General features: G+C 44.5%; 1 protein-coding gene across 2 annotated transcripts in view; it reads right to left on the bottom strand.

Moving 5' to 3' along the window:
- The window catches only part of LOC146992623 (echinoderm microtubule-associated protein-like 6), a 78461-nt gene extending 65739 nt beyond the window's left edge, over positions 1-12722 (bottom strand). For both annotated transcript variants that reach the window (XM_085787753.1, XM_085787761.1), the window contains exons 1-5: positions 12519-12722; positions 7083-7242; positions 5306-5404; positions 5158-5226; positions 2234-2419 (exon numbers count right to left, since the gene is read on the bottom strand). In XM_085787753.1, the coding sequence (XP_085643879.1) occupies positions 2234-2419; positions 5158-5226; positions 5306-5404; positions 7083-7242; positions 12519-12715 (711 nt within the window). In that variant the 5' untranslated portion in view covers positions 12716-12722. The remainder of the gene's footprint in view (positions 1-2233; positions 2420-5157; positions 5227-5305; positions 5405-7082; positions 7243-12518) is intronic.
- Between the last annotated feature and the right edge of the window lie 4067 nt (positions 12723-16789).

The following is a 16789-nucleotide window of genomic DNA, read 5'->3' as shown; positions in this document are numbered from 1 at the left end:
AAGGAAAGAGTAGGTAACAGGAAACAGGAAGTAGGAACACGAAATAGGACACAAAGAAGGACACAAGGAAGGAAGAAACAGGAAGCAGGAACCAAGGAAAAAAACAAGAAGAAGGAAACAAGGAAGGAGGAAAAAGGAAACAAGGAGTAGGAAACAAGGAAAAAGGAAACAGGAAGAAGAAGAGAAGGAATGACGAAACAGGAAGAAGGAAACAAGGAAGGAGGAAACAGGGAGAAGGAAACAAGGAAGGAGGAAACAGGAAGAAGGAAACAACGAGGAGGAAACAGGGAGAAGGAAACAAGGAAGGAGGAAACATGGAGAAGGAAACACGGAAGGAAGAAACAGTTAGAAGGAAACAAGGAAGGAGGTAACAGGGAGAAGGAAACAAGGAAGGAAGAAACAGGAAGAAGGAAACAAGGAAGGAGGAAACACGAAGAAGGAAACAAGGAAGGAAGAAACTGGAAGAAGGAAACAAGGAAGGAGGAAACAGGAAGAAGGAAATAAGGAAGGAGGAAACAGGGAGAAGGAAACAACGAGGAGGAAACAGGAAGAAGGAAACAAGGAAGGAGGAAACAGTTAGAAGGAAACAAGGAAGGAGGAAAAAGGGAGAAGGAAACAAGGAAGGAAGAAACAGGAAGAAGGAAACAAGGAAGGAAACAAGGAAGGAGGAAACAGGAAGAAGGAAACAAGGTAGGAAGAAACTGGAAGAAGGAAACAAGGAAGGAGGAAACAGCAAGAATTTAAGAAGGAAAAGGGAAACAGGAAGAAGGAAATAAGGAAGAAAGAAACTGGAAGAAGAAAACAAGGAAAAGGGAAACAGTAATTGGGAAACGGGAAGTAGGAAACAAGGAGAAGGAAACAAGGAAGAGTAAACAGGAAGTAGGAAACAAGGAAAAGGTAAACAGGAAGTAAGAAACAAGGAGAAGGAAACAAGTAAGGAAGAAACAGGAAGTAGGAAACAAGGAAAAAGGAAACAGGAAGTAGGAAACAAGGAAAAAGGAAACAGGAAGTAGGAAACAAGGAAAAGGAAACAGGAAGTAGGAAACAATGAAAAGGGAAACAGGAAGAAGGAAACAAGGAAGGAAGAAGGAAACAGGAAATGGGAAAGAGGAAATGGGAAACAGAAAGTAGGAAACAAGGAAAATGGAAACAGGAAGTAGGAAACAAGGAGAAGGAAACAAGAAAGGAAGAAACAGGAAGTAGGAAACAAGGAAAAACTAAACAGGAAGTAGGAAACCAGGAAAAACGAAACAGGAAGTAGGATACCAGGAAAAGTAAACAGGAAGTAGGAAACAAGGAAATGGGAAACAGGAAATAGGAAACAAGGAAAAGGGAAACAGGAAATGGGAAACAGGAAGTAGGAAAAAAGGAAAAGGGAACAGGAAATGGGAAACAGGAAGTAGGAAACAAGGAAAAGGGAAACAGGAAATGGGAAACAGGAAGTAGGAAAAAAGGAAAAGGGAACAGGAAATGGGAAACAGGAAGTAGGAAACAAGGAGAAGGAAACAAGGAAGGAAGAAACAGGAAGTAGGAAACAAGGAAACAGGAAGTAGGAAACAAGGAAGGAGGAAACAGGAAGTAGGAAACTGGAAATGGGAAACAGGAAGTAGGAAACAAGGAAAAGTGAAACAGGAAGAAGGAAACAAGGAAGGAAGAAGGAAATGAGAAAGAGGAAATGGGAAACAGGAAGTAGGAAACAAGGAAAAGGGAAACAGGAAATGGGAAACGGGAAGTAGGAAACAAGGAGAAGGAAACAAGGAAGGAAGAAACAGGAAGTAGGAAACAAGGAAAAAGGAAACAGGAAGTAGGAAACAAAGAAAAAGTAAACAGAAAGTAGGAAACAAGGAAAAGGGAAACAGGAAATGGGAAACAGGAAGTAGGAAACAAGGAGAAGGAAACAAGGAAGGAAGAAACAGGAAGTAGGAAACAAGGAAAAAGGAAACAGGAAGTAGGAAACAAAGAAAAAGTAAACAGAAAGTAGGAAACAAGGAAAAGGGAAACAGGAAATGGGAAACAGGAAGTAGGAAACAAGGAAAAGGAAACAAGGAAGGAAGAAATAGGAAGTAGGAAACAAGGAAAAAGGAAACAGGAAGTAGGAACCAGGAAGCCTCGCCCCTCTCACCCCGTGCGCGGCCTGCACCGTGCGGACCAGGGTGATTGCGCGCCACACGAAGGAAACAGGAAGTAGGAAACAGGAAGTAGGAAACAGGAAGTAGGAAACAGGAAGTCTCACCCCGTGCGCGGCCTGCACCGTGCGGACCAGCGTGATTCCGCGCCACACGTACACGTCCCCGTTCAGAGCTCCGGAGTACGTCAGCTCGTCCTTGGCGGTCGCCACACACAGGATGGTCTGCAGGTCGCCCGTCTTCCCAAAGATCCCTCGCTTCGGAGTCAGAGCGTTGCCACACAGCGTCCAGAACTACACACACACACACACACACACACGTCTGTTAAGCCAGGAACACACCGCGCCGACGCTGACGGCCTTTGTCCGACGAGTCTGTCGCCTCTCGTCGGCCACAGTCGGGAGAAAGGAAACAGTGAAACACACCGCCACGACTACTGCCGATCCGGAGCGATTGAGTGACGACACTCCCATAGAAACACAGACCAATTCTAAGTCATAAAGTGGTAATAATCTTTGCCATGTACAGTAACCATGTTGACTTAACAAAATAAAATGTATTAGACTGATCGGTTCATTGTAAAACATTTATTTATTTACGTAAATGTGGTGATTTCAGTCCGTAGCCCAGAAGCCCTGCTCACTTTACATTCAAACAAACTAATGCCACTGCCACAGTTAATTTCATCAATGAGACAACATTAATCTCCCCAAAACAATTTAACCAGCCAGTGGTAAACCTCTAAAAGCGTGCGGGATCCCCCGGGATGAGGACGGAGCTCTGCCCCGTCGGATCAGCTCAGTAGAGCGGCTGCTGCTGCTGTGACAGCCGCTGCCACGGTCCCCGGTCGGGGCTCACACAGACTGTGGATTTCTGTTAGCCCGTCTATGGTGTTTTACATTATACGTTAGCATTAAGCTAGCGGACTTTATATGCTTAGTTGTGGCTGGCTGTGTGTGTTTTGAACGTTGTTTCAAACTATGTGGGTGCAGGGGCGGATTGGCCATAGGGAGTACCGGGAGTTTTCCCGGTGGGCCGGTCACTAATGGGCCGATAGGCGGCCGTTTTTTATTTATTTATTTATCTTTTTTTTTCGCCATGCCTTGCCTATTGTAACTCTCCCGGCCCAGGGAGAGAGACATGCATCGGCTCGGCCCACAGTGCTCAGCTGCAGACACAGCAGAGAGGTGACGATTGGCCCAGTGGCTTGTCTACCTGGCCCAATGGCCCTATGAGAGGCTACAGAGGCCCAGGAGTCCCACCCACGCATGTTCTAGACCCCCCCTCGTCCAATCACTTTTAATGATGAGGAGTCATGATGAGAGAGAGAGAGAGCGAGAGAGAGAAAAAAACAAAAACACCAGCGCACGAAAACGGAAAAGAAAAGTAAAAAAAAACCGCAAAGGCAGCGCGGAAAAATGGAGGAAAGTAACAGAAAAAGAAAAGCTCTAGCAGCACAGACTGCTGAAAGTACAACAATTAAGCAGGTGTTTGCTGCAGGGGCCGCCTGGCCTGGCCAGGGCTAGAAGCAGCGATGCTGCAGCTTCAGCAGCAGGTCCTTCACGTGAGTCTGAAGGGAGTGAGGCTCCCATTAACACTGCCCTTATGGTGCAGGAGGAGGCTGAAAAAATAAGTGTTGAGGAAGACTCTCCACCATGTGAAGGAGGTAGTGAAGCAGGTAGAATGGTGTGGATAAACATTCATTAAAATACTGTAAATGGTCCAGAACGGTTGCTATGAACGTTACTTGACATAATAAATAGCTATAGCTAATAACTCTGATGGTGTGGTGTGTTACAGCTAAATCTAGTTATCTAAAGTATTGGAAAACAATAACTATATTCATATACTATCCTGATTAATTGATTAGTTGCTTTTATTAAAGTGCCCTCACTCAAATTTGGTCATGAAGGACATTGATCTAACAACTTAACAAATGTATGCTTTCCATATTTTTTTCAGTCAGTGTTTATTGTTTATTGTCCTTTCAACAGTTTAACATTATACAGTTAAAATTAATAAAACACTTATTAACTACTGTTACAGTAAAACATCATTCTGCATACATATTACTCATGATGCAGTACACAAATTACAAGTATTTCTGGTCATGCTTCATTGTCTATACATTATGTTGAGCTGTACTGTCTTTCTAAGATAAAATTAGTGTTTGTCCATTTTTCAGATCATTGTACTATTGTTTTCCATACTTTAGCCAACTAGCCAAAGTTCTGATTGCATGCAGACTCATTATGTGCATGTAATTTTGTCCAAACTTAACTTATTCCACACTATTCCTCTACTTTGTTGTATATTGTATATCGTTTAGTAGTGGTGTTATTAAGAGCTTGTGTGTTTGTATGTACATCAACAGTGCTAGTTGGCAAAATATCCGCGTGCAGCTAGTGGGCCGGTCTGGACCAAAAAGTCCAGGGCCAAATTTTTGTCCCAGTCCACCCCTGTGTGGGTGTGATTGAACATCTTTGGTGCTTAAATATACTGTATATTGCTGCTTAATATATTGCTTTACTCCTCTTTTTATTTTGTATACCATTTTTACTGTATTTAGTTTATTATTACAGGACAGTGTTCAATACCATTAATCAATTGTAGAACAAGTGAAGAGATGGTTGTACCAGATTTAGCCACTAGGGCTAATTTCCATCTGTAGTCCCAACATAAAACTCACAATGCAAATCACAATAGGACAGACTATGGTACCGTTTGTTTACTGTGGTCACTTCCGTCCCTCCCACACACCGCACTGATTCGCTTAGGGCACCGCCAATCAGAATCGCCATAGCTAGCACACAGCCAATCAGAGTACCCGACGAGTCTACTCTCCCGACGGCCGACGAGTCCCGACTGAGCATGTTCAATCGGCCCCGACGAGATCCGACAAGAGCCGACGGAGAGGAACACACCAAATAGACGAGCCCCCGACGCCCGACGGTCGGGCCGGTGTGTCCCTGGCTTTAATGCGTCTCCATGACGACGGTCACCCGGCCGACTCCCTGACTTCCTGTCTCACCTTGATGTGTTTGACTCCGCAGCTGACCAACCGGCTGGACTGGAACGGGTCCCACGCCACGTCGAAGATCTGCAGGAGGCCACAGCACCGATCATCAATACTGGACCAGATCAATACTGAGTATTATGGTCTGTCTGAGGACTCTTACTCTGTCTGAGTGTCCGGTTGCCGTGGCAATGACTCGTCCTCTCCTCCAGTCCCACACACACACGGTGTTCTTGGCGTCCAGACCTACCGACACCAGCCGCTGAAACACACACACACACACACACACAATAAACACACAACCAGACAGAACGAAGAAAACGGTAAGGTAGGAAGAAGGAAACAGGAAGAAGGAAACAGGGGAAAGGAAACAGGAAGCAGGAACCAAGGAAGGAAGAAACAAGAAGAAGGACGCAGGAGAAAAGGAATACGGAAGAAACAGGAAGAAGGAAAGAGGAAGTAGGAAACAAGGAAAAAAGGACTGTAGGGGGCGTGTCCTGACTAGAGGTTAGGGGGGCGTGTCCTGACTGTAGGGAGGTTAGGGGGCGTGTCCTGACTGTAGGGAGGTTAGGGGGCGTGTCCTGACTGCAGAGAGGTTAGGGGGCGTGTCCTGACTGTAGGGAGGTTAGGGGGCGTGTCCTGACTGTAGGGAGGTTAGGGGGCGTGTCCTGACTGTAGGGAGGTTAGGGGGCGTGTCCTGACTGTAGGGAGGTTAGGGGGCGTGTCCTGACTGTAGGGAGGTTAGGGGGCGTGTCCTGACTGATGGGAGGTTAGGGGGCGTGTCCTGACTGTAGGGAGGTTAGGGGGCGTGTCCTGACCTGTCCGTCGGCGTCGAAGGCGAGGCATGCGAAAAAAACCAGCTTTGATGTAGCTAAGCTACTTTAGTCATGTTATTGTAGCGTAGCTTGCTACATTTCTCTGGTGGGTAGCTTCAGTGTAGTGAAGCTTCATTTCATGTAGAGGAACTTGTAGCTTAGCTCACTACATTTTCCAAGTAGCTTGTCCAACACTGGGAAAGAGGAAGTACGAAACAAGAAACAGGAAGCGGGAAACAAGGAAAAAAGGAAATAGGAAGTAGGTAACAAGGAAGGAAGAAACAGGAAGAAGAAAAGAAGGAAGGAAGAAATTGGAAGAAGAAAACAAGGAAAAAGGAAACAGGAAGTAGGAAACAAGGAAGGAAGAAACAGCTACAGCAGATGGGAGGGGGCGTGTCCTGACGGGAGGTTAGGGGGCGTGTCCTGACTGACGGGAGGTTAGGGGGCGTGTCCTGACTGTAGGGAGGTTAGGGGGCGTGTCCTGACGGGAGGTTAGGGGGCGTGTCCTGACTGTAGGGAGGTTAGGGGGCGTGTCCTGACTAGATCACTGTAAAAGAGAGTAACGTCACCACCATTGACTCCCGTGGTAAGGGTTTAAGGGTTTAAGGGTTTAAGGGTTTAAGGGTTTAAGGGTTTTGCGCCCCTAGTGGCAGGATATGGGTATTGCAAAAGCGCCCAGAAAACCCATTCACTCCAATGTATGTGTGTTGCCCACTTGCTTGTAAATTGATGAAAACGGCCGTGTTTTTGTTTTTAGGTTTCTTGGTCATATCAAATTATACTTATAATTTGTTTATTACAAAATGTAGATTGAAACATTCATGTAAACAACTGTTTTTTTTTTTTTTACTCCACTATGTGTTAATGTTTATCTGTAAAGGATCCTCAATGATGCTATTAACGTGGGTGATCTATAAATGTCCTTAAATTATTGAAAACACCACACTGCTCATTCACCAACAATGCGGAGATGTCAGTTCTTTTGCAAAACCCATATTCCTCCACCAGGAGGCGCTGCCATTGGACCAATGCTGTCACTACTCTCTTTTACAGAGCTCTAGTTAGGGGGCGTGTCCTGACTAGTGGTTAGGGGGCGTGTCCTGATGAGAGGGGGCGTGGCCTGACCTGTCCGTCGGCGTCGAAGGCGAGGCAGGCGACGCCGTGCGTGTGCGTGTCCCTCAGGATGGACACGGTCTGCATGGCGTACGTGTCCCAGATGCAGATGAACGGCTCCTTCCCCACCTGGCCCGTCGCCACCTGGATACGGTCCGGGTGCATCGCCAGGCTGGTGACATCATCACACAGTGACATCATCACCACGGTGACCTCATCATCACTTCACTGAGCTCTGATTGGCTGACGAAGCATTCAGCATGTGCCTGTGTGTGTGTGTGATGAACACCTCAGCAGAACTGTGACAATGAAGGACACAGATGCATGCTGGGTAGTCTCTCTCTCTCACACACACACACACACACACACACACACACACACAGACACACACACACACACACACACACACACACACACGCCCCTCGGCTTCATGACAGCGTTGTGACACAGCAAAGCATCATGGGAAGAGGATGCGTCAGCAGCTTCATCATGACTTTGACCTTAGGCTCAACGACACACACACAATGTTTCCTGTTGGATGTGTGTTTGTGTGTGTGTGTGTGTGTGTGTTGGTCTGGTGGTCTGGACCAGGACCAGACCTGTCAACCTTCCCGTTTTCCCCGGGAAATTCCATTATCTTAAAGGGGTAGTTCAACATTATGTCAAATTGGTCCATTGCCATAATCCATATAGTCATAGCAGTAGGTTCGTTACCTTTAATTGTCGGTGCAAATAATAACACAACGTTACCACACAGAGTTGTTTTAGAGGGAAATACAGAGACTGTTGATGAAAAACTGTCCCTGAAGGCAACGTGCATCAGAGGTTTTGCATGTATTTCCCTCTAAAACAACTCTGTGTGGTAACGTTGTGTTATTATCTCATAGCGTGGTGAATGTGCAGCTCACAACTTGTCCACCAGAGCGTTGTGGAGTTGTTGGATTGTGTATTTGATGAGTTTGATGATGAGGGAAACCAAGAAATCCCATAATGAGCCTCCGTAGCGTAGCTCTGAGCAGCTCACGGCTCTGCTCCGCCGTTCTAAAAACAGCTTGCACCGACAATTAAAGATATAACGAACCTACTGCTATGACTATAGGGATTATGGTGATGGGCCAATTTGACTAAATGTTGAACTATCCCTTTAAGGTGGCGTCTGTGAACAGTCACCGCGGTAACGCAGTGAGGAGGAATGGAGCGTTACACTGATGCTGCATTCACCTGCAGTCGGGCAGACGGCCGTCGCTAACAAACCAGATGTCATTTTAGTCTCAGAAGTCCAGAGAAAGACGGTAAAACAATACCACATCGCCATGACAACATGTTGTCACGTGTGTTGTTTTGCCTCGTGCTGACGGACCACTTGTTTACATAGAGGCTTGTTTATGCCATTACGTGCAGCGGCTGTCGTCCATCTGCCCAATTTCACATGAATGCAGCATGAAAAATATACAACCACAACGCTAGATGGAGGAATTCCTACACAATGTACCTTTAAAGGGACAACCAGGAGTTTGTATCTGGTTCTAACAGAGTCTCATATTAATGTGGATGAATCTACTTAACCACTTGTTAATGGTCCATTTAGATAAATATATGGTTTTGTCTTTATAGTTGCTGTGTTATTATTATCTAGTGGTCGACTCACCCAGCATTTCCCCAGCGGGTCATGGGTATAACGCCGCCGGATCGCTAGTTGTCATCGTTTATGGTGGGAACTACGACGGTATGTGATCGTCTTCCAACCTCTGACTTTAATTCTTGATGAATGAAAACATTCTTGGTAAATGTTTTCTCTTTCGTCCGTCTGGCGCCGGTCCAAGAATTTAACCGTGCGCGCTGAGGCTCATGGGAAATGTAGTGTGTAATAGGGATGTGCACGGTTACCAGAGTAGGCAATCTGCTACTCGGTTATGAATTATTAGTTTAGTTTAGTTTAGTTTATTCGTTTAATAAGGGACAATGTGCAATTACAGTAAAGCAGAAGTAAGTGGTCCGGTCGTTTTCGCTAATGCTGCGTTCCAGGCAGGCTTTTGAAATCGTAAATTACAGCTTCAAGTCACAACTTACGACTTTGTAGCGTTCCAGGCAACCCACTCGTGTTTTTCCGACCTGTTTTACCGGTGAAAGTCACTATAACGGCCACTCGTAACTTCTGACCCGTGAACTCGTACCAGATCGAACTGGTACCACTTCACAGGTCGGAAAAATACGAGTTTCATTGAACGCACCATAACAGTCCTCGTCCCTACGTCGCCACATTCACGGCGTTCCTTGGCTGCACACACAGCCCTGCATGCCGTTCTCTCTCCTCATTGGATAAAACTTGTAGGATACGATAAATGTTTTCTCTTCGGCTCAGAGCAGAGCAGAGTGACTGACAGACCCGTGTTTCAGTCCAAACACTAATTAACACAAATATATCACTTACTTCTGCTTTAATCATTTAAAAGAAAAAATGAAAAGATGGTTGCACCAGATTTAGCTCCCAGCTAATTTCCATTTGTTAACCTAGGATTAAAAAAAAACGTCACGTTAGAGCAACAGTCTAGTGTCGGATCAAACTACATCATCAGGCCGTGGTTCGGCTTTTTGTAGCGTTAAACAGTTTTGGATCAAGCAGCAACGTGATTTTCTGCTGTGTAAAAGCGTTTTTGGATCGAGCCTCGGACTTTCAAACCTTTTACAATAATCTGTGGTGGTTCCCTCGGCGACGACAGGTGTCATCAAGTCTGGTAGAAAATCTGCTGCTTTCAGTTTACAAACATTGTGAAACCTTCCCAGTTATTTCCTGAGACGATGCGAGGCAGAGAGGAGCGAAGGCACCGACATGTAGTGTGGACTGATAAATAAGCACCGCTAATGATTTAAAAAAAAAGAAAAAAAAGTTTTCTCCTCCGAGGCAGCCGCGGCATAAAGATGCATTTATGTGCATTTATGCCCAGTCTCTACTTATTATCTTATTTAGTCTGACGAGGCTGTGTGTCAGTAATGCTGACGGTCTGACAGACAGAGCGCAGACGGGGCATAAATGCCTCTGTCTGTCAGACCGTCAGCATTACTGACACACAGCGTCGTCAGACTAAATATCAGCTGGATAATAACGTCATTTTATTTTTTATTACAGTATTCGGTTACCCGGGTAAGACCAGGATAGGTTAGGTTACTCGGTTAGAAAATTATTAGAAATGCCCATCCCTAGCATGTAAACACTTTGCTTTCCAAAACTCCTGATTGTCCCTTTAAATGACCCCCAGTCCACCAGTTACAAACTACAAGACAGCTCTCACAGCTCCTACGTCCTGAAACACGGCGGCCATCTTTACTTCTTCATGTCCACCACTATGACTTCAGTAGCCTACAGTGAACAGGAAGAGGAACACCAACAGTGAAGGACAGGAAATAAAGATGGCCGCCGTGTTTCAGGGCGTTGGAGCTGTGGAACCATCTAGTAGTTTGTAACTGGTTGATCTGTTGTTTCCATGGAAACCAGCAGACCAACCAGTGACTGTGCAGAAGAACAAACTCCTCCACCTTCTACATTTCCCACGATGCACCTGGGCACGGCTCAACTTCACCTATCCACCTTTTTCCGAACGTCAAAAAACGTTAAGCCGGTTTTGCCGGTTTTGCTCTTCCGGTGGATTTTATGTTTACGTTTCCATGGTTTCGGTAGTCGCTGTAAATGCATGAATTAAAAAAATATATATTTCATTGGAAACCTGTAAAAGGCATGGATCATCACAGCAGCTTTTAACAATGGATATCACACAGACTGACATCCGTGTTCAAAGCCAGCGTTAATCCACCTTTTTCCAAACGTAAGCCTGTTTTGCTCTTCCGGTGGAATTTTATGTTTACGTTTCCATGGTTTCTATAGAGTGTTTGGTCTGAAACACGGGTCTGTCAGTCACTCTGCTCTGCTCTGAGCCCAGGAGAAAACTTTCCTTGTATCCTACAACCTTTATCCAATGAGGAGAGAGAACGGCATAAAGGGGCAGTCCTCTCTGTGTGTGCAGCCAAGGGATGCGCCTGAATGTGGTGACGTAGGGACGTCATCTGCTGACAGGAAGTTAGACAAAACCACCGGATCACTTACTGATAGCTTTAATAGATCCATGCGTTTACCGCAACTATGACAACGACTGAAAACCATGGAAACGTAAACGTAAAATTCCACCGGAAATGCAAAACCATCTTCTGGTTTTGACCACATAGATACTGTATATACACGTAGATGCCTCCTCTGACGCTGCTGCCCATTGGAACGGACCGTCGCGGCCGCCATCTTGAGGGGGAGGAAGTGCGTTTTGTTATGTTTTGTTTTACCTCGTCCTGCCGTTCGTGACATACATGACATCATCTGCGTTTTTACCATAGATACAAGGAACTCCCCCCCAAGATTCCTGACAAGCCCGAATGCGGCATCTACGTGTATATATCTATGTTTTGACCATAATGACGTTCAGAAACTCGTGTATTGTTCTGTGGAGGTGGTTGACCGGTGTCGGTACCAGATCGGTTCGGGGTCCTGCACTTGCAGATGACGTCGCGCATGTCACAAATCGTGATTGGTTGAAGCTCGGAAAGTTGGAGGAAACCATGGAAACACAAAATGTTTGTAGTACTGCTGAACAATGTTTAATAAAGTTAGAAAAGTTCGGCTCGTGGCTAGCACGAAGCTAATGCTACACACACACACACACACACAGCTGTCTGTGTTAGTGTTAGTGTTAGTGTTAGCTCCATGTTAGCACTAGCCCAACGTTAGCAAACACCGCTCTCCGACCACGAGCCAACAGTTTCCATGGTTTCCTCCAACTTTCCGAGCTTGTGACATGCATGACATCATCTGCCTTTTTACCATAGATATGGGAACTCCCTCCCAAGATGGCGGCCGCAACGACGTGCCTGACAAGCCCGAATGCGGCATCTAAGTGTATATATCTATGCTTTGACCATAGACCAGAGCGGCAGCTTTATGCAAATGAGAATGACTGAAATTTTAGATCATTTTCACTTGTTTCAAACACATTTTCACTTGAAATAAGTAGAAAAATCTGCCAGTGAAAGTAAGTTTTTTGTGCTTGTAATAAGAAAGAAAAACTTGCTCCACTATCAGATTTTTTCTACTTATTTCAAGTGAAAATCTGCTTAAAAGAAGTAAAAAGTGTCTAAAAACAAGCTGCTTTTTAATGTGATGAGTCTTATTTTAAGTAGAATGAGATTTGTTTTGACTAGAAATAAGACAAATATTCTTGCTAAGATACTTGAGTTTTTGCAGTGTAATGCTGCACTAGCATCAAAACAAAGAAGGCTAAATAAAAAACGATAATACATACGTAGTCTAAGAAAAAAAAAAAAGGAAAGGTTAGGGGGAGGGGCCCACTTTAGTATTCTTTAAGGGGGCCCAGATCTCCTAGCAACGGCCCTGGTCCTGGTCCTCACCTGATGATGTCATCGTTGTGTCCCAGGTAGAACTTCTGTGTGTGTTCTCTGGTGTTGTAGACGACCCCGACCCCGGCCACGAAGTACACCAGCTCCTTCCCCGCCGTGTAGAACAGGTTGTTACGGCACTGGTGACCGCGGTAACCGTGGATCCACTCCAGCCGCAGCTGGCACCGCGGCGCCGTCTTGTCCGACATGTCGCCGCCAAACCGCCGTCCATCCACGTTCCTAACGCCGCCGGGGGCTCGGACCGCCGATCGCTACCGCCGCCGCCGCCGCCGCCGATGCTGCCGATGCTGCCGATCCAACTACACTTCCCATAATGCACCGCTGCAGCGAGGTGATGAGGTCACAGAGTTCACAGCTGCTCACAGTCGGCCAATCAACACATCCGATCAGGAAGTTTAAAGGTTTAGATTCTGACTCGCTGTTTTGGCAGGAAACAAAATCCAGGGCGAAAGACACGGTCCTTTCCTTCAAAATAAAAGCACCGAGCTAATAAAATAAAATGCGGTGAAACTCTTTAACTTTAATTTAAGGAATATAATTTACTTTACTATAAAGTCCCCGAGCCGTTAAGTTAACATAGTTTGCTCTTATTGTAGCCTATTACACGTTAATGTCTATTTTATATTAAGTTTTATGTCGGTGAACACTTTTATTTTGGTGAATCTGGTGATTTCGGTCTCCTACGCTACAGACGGGAACCAGAATGACGCGACGCTAAAGGTTTAGAGACACCAACTGTAATGACCAATCAGATCTAAGCTTCACCCTAGGACATTTATAATTCATACAAAATGTAAATATTTATAATAGCCTATTATAATAATGTTTATGTGTAGAATCAATAAAATAATCAATATAAACTGTAATTATCTATAGGCTATTACATATGAACCTATCCATATTTGTCCGTTCTCAGCCCGTGAGACGTTTACGGTCCGTTGTAACGCTTAGAGACACCGACTGTAACGACCAATCAGATCTGAGCTCCTCCCACAGGTCTTAGAATATCTATCATTCATACAAAATGTAAATATTTATCATATTATAATAATATTTATGTGTAAAATCAATAAAATAATCAATATAAACTATAATTATCTATCTATTACATATGAACCTATCACTAGATATCGATCTGTGATAATCATCTATAGGCTATAGGCTATTACATATGAAGAACCTATCACTAGATATTATCGATCTGTGACGTCACTGCTCAGCCTCCATATATGGATATTATGTCCGTTCGCAGCCCTGTGAGGCGTTTACGGTCCGTCGGTAACGTTCAGTGGTTCGGTCCAACAATAACGGCGTCTCCTCCGTCCGGTACCGACATGATGAGGAGTTAGATCCACTGATCCACAACCACAACACAGGAGAGGAAATCCCTCCGCCGCCGCCGCCTGCTGCTGCTCGCTGTTTCCGGCTGCAATCCGGAGATTATCTCTTATAATTTAGATCCAGAACCAGAACCAGGACCGGGACCAAGACCGGGACCGGGACCGGGACCTGCAGCTGCACCGACTGCACCTGCAGACCGGCAGAGATCCGGAGGAAGGAGCAGCTTCCTCCCAGAGAAGGATGAAGGAGGAGGAGGAGGAGGAGGAAAGTCTGGATATTAACGGGAATCCCAGACAGGGATCACCGAGCGCGTCAAGCCCGACAGAACAGACACAAACACATCCGGTCCAGGACTTTCAAAATAAAACGTGAAATGACCGCATATTAAAGCAGCAGGTCGCTCTCTGCAGGACAAACCAGTTCATGTCAGCTACTGAAGCTCTGGGAAATAAATAAAAACTGATATATTCACTTTATAATTTATTTTTTTCTTGCAGAGTCAAAATACTTTATTAATCCCAAAAGGTCCATTTATTTCTCCAGTCAGCACATGCATATAAATACTAGATATAATAATAATAATAATAATAATAATAATAATAATGATGATGATAATAATAATAATAATAATAACAATAATAATAATAATAATAATAATAATAATAAAAAAAGACAACAATAAATACAGCTAGTTTTTTTTTTGTCACTTAAATTTTTATTGACATTTCAACAGAAGTAAATACAAATACAATCAAATATAACACAAGCTTCCTGGGAATAAAACTTATTCTTACTATCTTGTGGGTTAGAGCAGTGGTTCTCAACTGGTGGGTCCAGACCCGTTCTGGATGGGTCACGGACAGCTGGTCAAAAAAGTAAATAATATTTAATGCACATCTGATGTTGTGTAACCGGTCTGCGTTGTGTTGTGTTGTTGAGGAAAGAAGGACCACAGTTCTCTTTTTCGGCCAGCAGGGGGACATTTATTCTGCGTACAGCAATATTATTGTTAGTACAGCACAGCACTCTTCTTCTCAGTCTCACACACCTCTCTTCTCATCAGCCATTTTTCGGACTCAATGTGTAACTCCTAATCTCATTCTCATGGTCATAATACAATCACCAAACAACCCCCCCAAGACCCACTGGCAATATTTTAGTAAGTAAATAAGAACACATATGAACATAAACACCAAAAGGGTGAATAAGAAACGTGAAATCATCACAAATGCAATAAAAGAAATACACAAAAGCAAATGGGAGCTCACCTGCGTACAGCAATATTATTGTTAGTACAGCACAGCACTCTTCTTCTCAGTCTCACACACCTCTAGAGGAGGGGAGGAATAACAACTGCATGAGAGACTAGCTTAGCTTAGACTCACGACCGTCACTCGGAGCACCGTGCAAAATACACTCACAACTGCACACATAACATTCCCATTCACTCAAGTTTAGCTCAAAAAACCATGGCATTAAAACCGCCTAGTTAAAACACAAAGAAAACATACATTTCACAGTATCAACAAATATTTTAAGCACTAGCACGTTTTACCCCTACCTCTTCTCATCAGCCATTTTTCGGACTGAGAGAAACGGCGCAACGTGCACAGGATGTTGACGGAAAGGAAAGGTTACGTTACCAAAATAAAACTAACAAAATAAAAGCCCCCAAAACCGAATATTAAAGAAAAACATGTATTAAAACTAAAAGTTGTAATATAAAGTGATTTTTGGTGAAATGAAATGAAAAGAACCCATCGGTTACATCCTCCCCTCCTAAATTTCACCAAAATCCAGACCATACCTCTGAATAAATCAAAGTAAAGCACTGGGACACCCGAACCCTAATGCTTAAACCCGGCCAGGGCTCACTGAAAGCACCTCAGCTTTAACATCGGCCATATGAGCCACCTACTAATATAGGTTCAGAGAAAACATAAGGGTGATCAAGCCTTAGCATCTCTTAGATTAATATGATGCCTTTTACACCATACAACTACCTGCCTCTATCAAACACATTACAATTTGTCTCAGTGTCCCTTAAATACATCTTCACAGCTTAAGAAAATAAAAAAAACATGTCTGCCCTCTTAAAACAATGTGAGGAGTGACTGAGACTTTCTGCTGACTGAACCTGCCAAGTCTCTAAAATAAAAAGGTTTCTGAACCATAGACTCAATGAGCCGGTTGACTTTCTTACTAACCCGACCCACCCGTGTCCTGACAACATTGTCTGTGTCTGTTAAAGAATGCTGTGTGTCAGTGTCATGTCTCAGGTTTGTTGAATGTGACTTGGTCTCTGCGTCAGCGTGTGAGTCTTCTGGATGTAACTGAGTGTCTGGGTGTCCTGAAGACACATCTGACAGGATTGGGGAGTCTGAGTCAGGTTCTACTATCAAACTGTCCATGTCATTGTCTCTGGTTGAGTGGTTGTTTTGGTCATCTTCAGATGGCTCGTCATAATCCAGCTCTGGAGTATCTTGACATGACTGGTCTGTGTCAGCCCATCCTTCACTCCTGGTCTCCTGACTCTGAATGTCCTCTGATCCACTCATTATCCAATCACTTGTTCTGTCTCCTGTATCCTCTTCCTCCTCACAATCCAGGTCCTCAGATTCAGTGTCACACAGCCCTTCTTCACTTGTCACCACAGGCAGAAAGCTGATGTCCAAAACCAGGTTGCGGTGTACTATCTTTGTGTCACCCCTACTGTCTTCCAGCTTGTATGTGTGAGTTTGCAGGTTTCTGTCTTTAACTGTGTACACTGTTGCACTCCACTTGTCAGCTAGTTTTCTCTTCCCCCTCTCAGTCTTGTTTGCAATCAGTACTTTGTCTCCTATGTTCAGGTGAGTGCCTTTTACTTTTCTGTTGTAGCTCCTTGCCTGCTTGTCTTGTTCTCTCACTGCATGTATTTGTGC

This window comes from Trachurus japonicus, chromosome 1 (assembly GCF_045865225.1).
Source record: "Trachurus japonicus isolate A0001 chromosome 1, Traja_1.0".
Lineage (NCBI taxonomy): Eukaryota > Metazoa > Chordata > Actinopteri > Carangiformes > Carangidae > Trachurus > Trachurus japonicus.
Note: the sequence above shows the minus strand (reverse complement) of the source record. Positions and strands in the feature narration are given on the sequence as shown.